Source organism: Henckelia pumila, chromosome 3 (assembly GCF_033568475.1).
Source record: "Henckelia pumila isolate YLH828 chromosome 3, ASM3356847v2, whole genome shotgun sequence".
NCBI classification, from domain to species: Eukaryota; Viridiplantae; Streptophyta; class Magnoliopsida; order Lamiales; family Gesneriaceae; genus Henckelia; species Henckelia pumila.
The window spans coordinates 202864510-202874027 of NC_133122.1; the positions used below are offsets into that span (position 1 = coordinate 202864510).

General features: G+C 38.3%; 1 protein-coding gene across 1 annotated transcript; it reads right to left on the minus strand.

The window, feature by feature from the left end:
• Nucleotides 1-3076: 3076 nt before the first annotated feature.
• Nucleotides 3077-3763, minus strand: LOC140890370 (uncharacterized). Its single transcript, XM_073298125.1, has one exon. It carries the CDS (start codon nucleotides 3761-3763, stop codon nucleotides 3077-3079), a length of 687 nt encoding a protein of 228 aa, XP_073154226.1.
• Between the last annotated feature and the right edge of the window lie 5755 nt (nucleotides 3764-9518).

The following is a 9518-nucleotide window of genomic DNA, read 5'->3' on the forward strand; positions in this document are numbered from 1 at the left end:
GAAACCACTGAATTCGGATTCAGAAAATTTATCTTGACTCTAAAAGATGCAGAAATGGTTTCTGTGCACATTGGTGAAATTGGTTTATCAATCTGAGTCACGATGAATTTTATATTAATTTCTGAACATGCGGGCTTTGCTTGTCAGGCTTGAACTTATGACTAATGGGCCCTAAGCTGTTAGCAGCCCACATTATAAATAAGTTATTGCAGTACAGAAATTATACAAGAGAGGTCATAATTTCGAAAACCTAGAGAGCCTCCTCTCTTGAGAATTCGGCCGCCCCCTCCCCTACAGAGTTCGAAAATCCAGTCTGTGAATTTTTGAATTTGCAGACTGATTTAACAGATCATATCTGTTCTATCTCATCGTAGAAACTTTTGATAGACTTTCTAGTGCAGTCTATCAGAGGGATTAAACTTCTGTTCGTGGACTTGATTGAAGAATTGTTCGTCCATCAGTTTCTGGGATATACAACAAGAGCAGAGTTATCTGTTGGTGTCCATAATCTCATTTCGAGATTCAAGGTAAAAATTTAATTGTTATTTAATTTTACACGCACAATTTAATCGTAAAGTTTTGATACCCATGATATGGAATCGTTCCATATAAAATTTTAAAACTTTCGCTGTACCGGGTATCAATTCTGATTGATCTGAACACCGTTTTCCAACATCTTGCGTGTGTCACCTTTCCAGAAGGTGATGAGGTTTGGTCGCAAGGGTAAGCTGACACCTAGATTTATTGGAGCTTTCGAGATTCACAAGAAGGTTGGGGATGTGGCTTATCGTCTGGCCTTGCCACCCGATCTTTTGGAGATCCACGATGTGTTTCACGTGTCCTTGTTGAGACAGTATGTGGCGGACGAGTCGCATATTTTGCATCCGACCGAGGTAAAGATAGATCGAGATCTATCGTATGTGGAGAAACCCCTGCGGATTCTTGACAGGAAGGACAAGGTACTTCGTAACAAGCGTATACCGTTGGTAATGGTACAGTGGCAACGCAGAGGGACAGAGAAAGCTACTTGGGAATTGGAAGACCGGATGCGAGCCGAACACCCCGAGTTGTTTTAAGCTCCTGTATTTTCTTGTATCAAGTTTATACTTGTTCAGTTGTAATAAAGAACATTTGGTTGGCTATTTATGTTTTCCTCTAAGACTTAAATTTCGAGGACGAAATTTCTTAAGTGGGGGAGAATGTAGTAACCCGCATTTTTAATTAGCGATTAATGAGTAATTAATCACGTGATCATGTTTAGATTAAGTAAAACATGATTAAGTAAGTTCCTGTTGGGATAACGGACTTCAGAAATGGATTCAGAGCACTCGAATTAGTTGAATTGGTTCAGCAGGATCGGACGCTCCGAATTAGACTTTGGAGGATCCGAAGTGGATCGGAAGCTCCGTGCCAGGATCGGAGGCTCCGATCGAAATCGGAAGCTCCGTCGGCGAGATCGGAAGCTCCGATCTGGACCAGGGCACATGTCATCACTTACATCAGCAAGGTGATGTCATGGCTGACGTAATATTGAGCGATCGGAAGCTCCGAAGGTACGATCGGAGGTTCCGATCATGATCGGAGGTTCCGAACCGGGATCGGAGGTTCCGAACGCTGTCTATAAATAGAGGGTCCGAGAATTAATTTTCTCGCACCAATTTTCTCTCTTCTCTCTCGATTCCTAAGCCTTCTAACTCAGATCTAGGAAGATCTAGGCGTCCTATGGGGAATCCGGAAGTGGCTTAGTGATCTAGACGTCGTCGCGGAGCTATGGCCTAGTTTTGAGGCTATCGACATCAAAGGGCTAACGACGAACGCAGGTATAGCTTTGGCATCCTAAAAATATTTAGGAGTATGCAATAGCTTAATTAAGGCTTTTAGAGCTTTATCATTGATGCATGTATATTTGCATTGTAGTAGCAGTAGACTGGACTTGTAGGCTTGAAGTCTAGGTCAGTGGAGCTAGGTTTGACCAGCAGTGTTAGAGGTACGTAAGTACTGACCAAGATAGCCGACATGATATATTTGCATGTATGTTGCATGAGTATGTGCTATATGCTTTATCATGTTTTAGCATGTTTTACTGTCTTAGCACATACATGATTTTACGTGTGACTACATCCGGAGATATGTGAGTCATTGACAGTCTCCATAGGGAAAAATGATCTCATTTTGGACTCGAGTCAGGTATGACAGTTTCCATATGAGGCTTGTATCATGTTTCAGATTCGGGTCAGGATGGGGTTGGCTCAGCCCTGATATGGAGTATACGAGTACTCCGCGGAGTCGCTCTCTAGCCAGTACTGTATATTCTCGGCGCCATAAGCAAGTGTTTTCACTTGAGTTTTAAATCATCTGTGTGCTCATATTTGTATTTATATCATTGCTTCGTATTGAGCGTTCTAGCTCATGCCCCTGTGTTTGGGTATTGTGTACCTTGTGGCGGGGCAGGTTTGAGGCTGGACGGTCCAGGCGGCTCTCAGCAGGATTGAGCTTTGGGGAGTGCGAGGTTGTAGAGGGTAGGGATTTATTTACCCCGAACCTTCGATTTGGTTGTATAACAGTATTTATACACTTGTGATATCGTCGGTTGTATTCTGCCGATTGGATTTGTTGTATTTTAATTATCCGCACTTTACGCTTTAAGCTTTTATTGCGTGCGCTTTTACTCTAACTCTGATTAGGTAGTGGATCCGGGTTGGGTCACTACATAAACTAATGGATATGCCACATCTCTTCTTGTTTGAACCATATTTCTAAAAATATCACCAAGTCCTTGTAATTCAAAAAACTTTAAAATTCATACGCATATCCGTTACAAAATTATCAAGTTGATCCGGAAGTGACAAAAGCTGAATAGGTGAAAAATCTTTTGGGTAAAATTGAGCCAATTTAACCAGTCTTTGTCTGTCAAAAGCAGCAAATGAATTCGATGGATTTAGGCATGCCACACAAAGCAACAATTCTGTATTTACCTCGTTGAATCGAAAATTTAGCTCTTGTAATTGCATATCAATAACCGTGTTAAATAACTCAATACGATATGATGTGAGTTTGTCACTTTTTCAGCTTTTCATCACGATCTTCTCTCACCAACATATAAATCATTCATATTCAGAGTGTCAATTTGAAACTTCTCACAAAAATTCAAAACTTTTTCAAGTAATGAACTACACCCACCATCCTGCATTTCTTGAATTCTTTTCTTACATATACCAACTAACAACATGGCTTGTCGTTGCAGTGCTAGAGACAAATCATTTGTTATTTCTAATATTGATTTCATCAAATGTAAATTAAACACAAACTCAAATGATTGCATATCTTTTACCAGATGCAATACTTCGGCTATTTGATCTGAATGTAATCCATCTTCCACAATCTCATCAAGCACATCAATTGCAGAGCCAAACATTTGAATCAAACTAAGAAGAGTACTATAATGTGATCCCCAACGTGTATCACTTGGACGGACGAGTGTTCTCTCTTGATTCAAGCCTCGACCCTTGGTGATTTCTTCATTTTCCAAGGCTTGTATGATTCTAGCAGCTTGTTTTTCTCGCAAAGCCTCGTGACGCTTACAAGTGCCTCCAACCGCATTAACAATATTACAAAGTATATGAAAAAGTGAGGCGATATTAATATGATTCTTTGCCACAGCTACTAGAGCGAGTTGAAGTTGATGAGCAAAGCAATGAATATAATAAGCACATTCATTTTTCTTTAAGTTAAGAGCTTTTAGTCCATTGATTTCCCCTTGCATATTACTTGTCCCATCATATCCTTGTCCACGTATCCTAGATACACTTAATCCATGTGCTGATAATAAATCTAGAAGGGTACATTTAAGTGCTAGACACTTGTGTTAACGACATGCTTAAAGCCCAAAAGACGTTCGACCACACATCCTTTGCTATCCACAAATCTCAAAACAACAACAAGTTGCTCCCTCACTGACACATCACGGGACTCATCAAATAAAATAGAGAAAATATTATCACCAAGTTCTTTCAATATCACATTGGTTGTTTCGAATGCCCAAGCTCTAATAATATCTGTAAGGGAATGGGGGTTGCACATAAACATTTTGAGGTGTTGTCACAAGGTGTTGACAACACCTACAATAACACCTTGAGTAATTTGCAGCAAAATATAATTTAAACGTGAATAAAATAAACAAGCAACCAAATAAATAGACTCAAATGATTTAAGCAAGAGTATAAAATACTCTTGCAGCGCTTCAGGGCAAAATTTCACTAGAAAATAATTCAAAGAGTTTTGCAAACCCTAAAACTAGTGATCATTGTAAAAATCAATTTCTCAAAACAAGTGAGAAAATAAACCATAAAAATAACTTCTAAAAATTCTATGCACGATAGAATAAATAACCGAAAGCAAGGAGTTGAAAAACTTGATGCCAAAATTTCGTCGAAACGGAACCCTTTGATCTTTGATCTCCAAGTTGGTCTTCAATGCATCAAGTAGTCTTGACCGATATGAACTTTTAAAAGATGTTCAATTTTCCTCACAAAGTACGTACGTGAAGCTCTTAGGAAAATCTCATGCTCTCTCTAATTTTCGGTCGGTATCTTTCTCTTTGCACGCCTATCTCCATATATATGCTAGAATTCTTCTTTGTAGATGTTTTCTTGTAGACATAGGATTCTAGATCTTGTTTCTTTTTGATTAAATCAAATCTACAAAGTAAAGGAATTAAATCATTAGAGATAAGATAATAAATATTATGATGAAATTAATCATATCTCAAATCTTAAATAACTATTTAATATTGTGGCCAAAGAAAGGCAAAAGATCATATTTAATCTTTCAAAATAAGAAAAGATTTAAGGAATAAATATTTCTTTCAATCTCCCCCTTTTTGCCTTTCTGGACAAAACATCTTTTAAACAAAATAACTCAACTCCCCCTTGATCAAAACTCCTCCTGAATACTACAACAAATTCTCCCCTTAAGTGTAAGCAGAGGTGTTGTCACGAGATGTTGGCAACATCTAGCTACGACACTCCAGATCAGAAAACATAAGTGAAAGAAGAAACAAAAAGAACATATCAGAGCTAAAATCACAAAAAGTAGTTTTGATTAGAAGTAGAGCAAAACAAAAACTTAAAAAAATAAAAAAAAACGAAAACAACTAAAGCAAATCTAGAATTGATTGCTTTCAGATGAGCCATCTGCTTCAGCTTCTTCTTCTCCAGCTTCACTTTTTTCTCCCCCTTTTTGTTCAGAAGGGCCAGCTCTACTTAATAGTGACTCGTAGTGAGCCTTCAACCCTTCATAATAGGCAAGATCAGCCTTAGCCTGTGCAATCTTCTGCTCAGCATGCAGTAATTGAGCTTGAACAAATGTCAGATAATTGTTCTGAGCAGCAGAGCGGGGGTACAAAAATTGCAGTGGCAGAGGGGGTGTTGGCAAAACCTGCCACAATACCCGCGACAACATCTGATTCAGACCAAGAAAGGTCTATCTTCCTATTTCCTCGCAGCAATGCAGGTGAAATCTTCAATACTTCTCCTGACTCCGTGAGCATCTCATCATCATCATTCTCAATTTCTTGAGATAGCAGCATCAAATAGATTAGAGAAGGATATGGCAGCTTCAAAGTTGGTTGTGCACAGTCAGCAAAGACCATGACCGTGTCAAACACTAGTCGGCCATAATTGAATGCAATACCAGTTCCAATAGCATACAAGATAGGAGCTTGATGCTTGGTAACCACAGTAGAATTCCCGGAAGGAGTCCAGGTCTTCACAACCGTTTTGTTTAGAACTGAGTATAAAGATGTGAGATTGGCCGCAGACAGCTTCTTGGGATGAGCTGGAAAATTTGTGACACGTCCACCAGTGATGACAGATTTCATCTCATCCAAAGTAGGTAGATCAGCATCATCACTAGCCGGTGTAAGAAGAAATCCATTTATGACAGCAGGACTGAAAGAGAAGAGTTGTCCACACACATACACCTTCCCATATTTGACATATCTGGGATCCTTCACAGCTTCAGTGAGGTTGCAGTAAAACTCTCTCACCAGTTCCCTACAATATGGACCGGCAGTAGTGACAGTGGAAAGCAAGTTTCTTACCTCAGAAAATCTGACCAAATTCTGAGCCCTATAGCTTTCCAAATCAATGTTATGTTTCTCAAGGAACTCTCTATCAGCATATTTATCCCAGCAGTCAGCAATCTCCTTGGAATAAAAAGTTGAGGAGTAAGACTCATTTACCCGGTAGTCTTCACCTAAGGTGTTGTCCAGGGTGTCGGCAACACCTTCCTCAACATCCTCTTCATCTTCCTCAAAGTCATCAGAATCTGACTCTTCATCTAATTCTTTCTCAGCATCTGAGTCTTCACTTGATTCAGAGCTGGAACTATCAGAGGGATGTGGACGATTGTCAGCGAATTCCTGAAGCATCTCCTTATCTGGTTCATCATCAAAATTGAAAGGGTCTTCAACAGGCTTGTCAACTTTTGACTTCTTCATTCCAGCCATGAACTTGGCTATTGAAGCTTCCTCGTCATCAGAAAATATAAGAGGAGCAGCAGATGATGGTTCCTCAACAATAGGAATAGATGCAGATGCATCTTTCTCGATATCAGCAACAACCGATGGAGTTTCTAACTCTGTGGAATCCTTATCAGAGGAATCACCTGCTGATTTGCTTTCAGCAGCAAAAGGAACCGGAATAGCTTCTCCAGAAGGTTCCTGGGTACTCGATTTTCCCCTTTTTCGGCGTACTAGCTTGAAATCTTCATCAGAGCTTTCATCTCCAGAGGTAAACTCAGTGTCCACCAGAGATGGTCTTGATGGTTGTCCTTTTCCACGAAAACGTTTGGAGATGGTGTAATCTGGATTATAACCAGCCTGTCTCTTGGATCTGCAAGTCAAGGTTTTTGCAGGGAGTACCTTGTTCATCACGGCCATGTTTGGCAAATTATCCACATCAAGTGCGTTCCCAAGCTCTCCAGGTGCGATAACATCCAGAGGCACAGGTTCCTCAGCAACAGGAACGATGGCTTGCTCAATCATAGGGTCTTGTGACTGAGGTGTTGTCACACCTTCAGCAGCATCTTCAGTGAAACCCATCTTAGAGCGGATGTCCTGAGGATCGAATCCCTTTCCTGCCATTTGAATATGCGAGAGTGAACACACAAAAAGAAATTTAGGGCAATAAACAGCAGGGGTATTGAGAATGTTGCGATGCGAGGGTGAAAAACAAAGGAAATAATATCTTCCCAAAAACAGATAAACACCCAATTATAACACACAAACTTTCCTAATCTTACTCGAATTACAGCCCCTCTAACGGTAACAAAGTCCCCAACGGTAACAATCCAAAAATGGTAACAAATCCAATTTAAATTAGGAAATAAATCTCTTCAATTCCCATCGATAATCTAGGCCCAAATATTTCACCAAATATTTCCAAATTTAACTCCTCATCAGAATATAACACCACTGAAACAAAATCCAACCCCTCCAAATTCAAAAATTCAGTGGATAGGGAAAAATTCAAAATTTTTGTTTGATCAGAATTCATAACCTTTCGGCCCAAGATGTGACGTCCCGTATTTTAAAACATTTAATAAAAGAGTTGCAGAAAAAGAGTGAGAAAATTTTTCAAAACTTTTTAAACTATGCTGGGAGTGCATATGAAACACGGATGCAACCCTACATTTAAGTCCATCTAAGATACGTCACGTCAAAACTTGCTACTAACATTTAAAGAGGATAGGGGAAAGTGAATTCAATTAATTAACTATGTATATAAAATACATTTAAAAGACAAAACATTTGAGATCCTCAAAACTCATCTTTAAAAGACTGACAATGAAAATAATTAAACCATTACATTTAAACATCGTACATAAAATATTGTAACAACATAACATAAATATACATAGATAAATATTTTCTCTTTAAATATATCAGAGCTTTTGAACAATTGTGTAATGCAATCTTTTCGTCTCTTGGACTCTTCAGCCGTGCTACCCAAACTTTTTAAATCAAAACTGCTAAACCAACTGCACCATTCAAGTATAGTGAGTCTAAAGGACTCAGCAAGATTAAAATAAGCATATTGATATCATTATAGCTTCAAAATACTTTAAACTTAAAATGACTTGAACATACATAACATGATACCTTGAACTTGAGGAACTTTAACGTAAACATCATGGAACTTTAAACTTAAAATCTTGAACATGAACTTCAAAACTCTTAAAAGATACAAGGAACTTAAACATGGACATCAACTTACTTAACTTTAAGTATTAAAAATAGACTTCATTCATTTTCTCAAAACTTTACCGTTTCATTCTTAAATAAACATTTGCACTTAACATCTCATGAAAATCATGCAACTTGGACAAACATTAGACCATGAACATAAATCATGAATATAACATAAAACTTATTATTTTGGGGTGATGAATTATGTGAAATTGTGGCAACCTTCATAATGGGCACATTCGTAGCTCCTGTTGATCAACAAGCATTTTTTTCTTTTCGGAGGCCCCTCCGGAGCTCATCCCGGAGTACCTAACCCGTACATTGAGCCATATGGCATTACGCCTCATAACATTCATTCATTCATTTTTGGAGTCCCCTCCGGAGCTCATCCCGGAGTACCTAACCCGTACATTGAGCCATATTTGGAAAGGTCCCTCCGAAGCCCAAACCGAAGTACCAGTCCCGTATTGCCACCACAAAGACACATAAAACATCAAAATATTTTCATGCATCAACATATCACATCTTCATGCTTCATCATAACATTATTCATTCATGCTTCATCATCTTTCATTTCATCATATCATTTCATTCATTATGAAATATCATTATTTCATCGTAACTTCCGTCATCACTTTCATTTCATGAACATACAACTTTACTCAATAACTTCATGCATGCCATAGATGATTAAAAATCATACTTTCATATTGAACATAGGTCTCATGAATGAAACTTAAACATGTACATGCATCATATAACATAATCGGTCTACGTAAGTAGTTCTTTTCGTTCTTGACGTAAAACTTGAAACTTTGTGCATAGGAACTCTTAAACATACTTAAAACACCTTAATACATCATAAACATGCATTTAGAACATAAAAACATGCATGAAAATATTTTTAGGATATAACCATCCTCGCTCGAGCGGCACTAACTCTCGCTCGAGCGAGACCTGTTCTGGAGAAGCATGTTGCAGGCGTTGAAAATATATTTTGAGTTCGGAATATGGAAAGGTGGTAAACAGGAAAGTTGTAGCCCTTGCTCTTCGCTTTCTATTGCCGAAAACCTCATCTAAAATGAATTTTTCAGTAAAAAGTTATATGAATTCTCCCGATATGTGTCACTGCCAGAAATTCAAAATATTTGACACACTTCGGGGCATTTTTGACCAATCTTTCAAAATGATTTTGACAAAACTTAAAACATGAAAGATGTAGATAAATGAGGTATCTTTCAAATAAAATTGGTCTCATATCATTTGAATT

Coding starts and splice junctions, on each gene's coding strand:
- LOC140890370 (XM_073298125.1), bottom strand. CDS start 3,763: ATGCAAGGGGAAATCAATGGACTAAAAGCTCTTAACTTAAAGAAAAAT.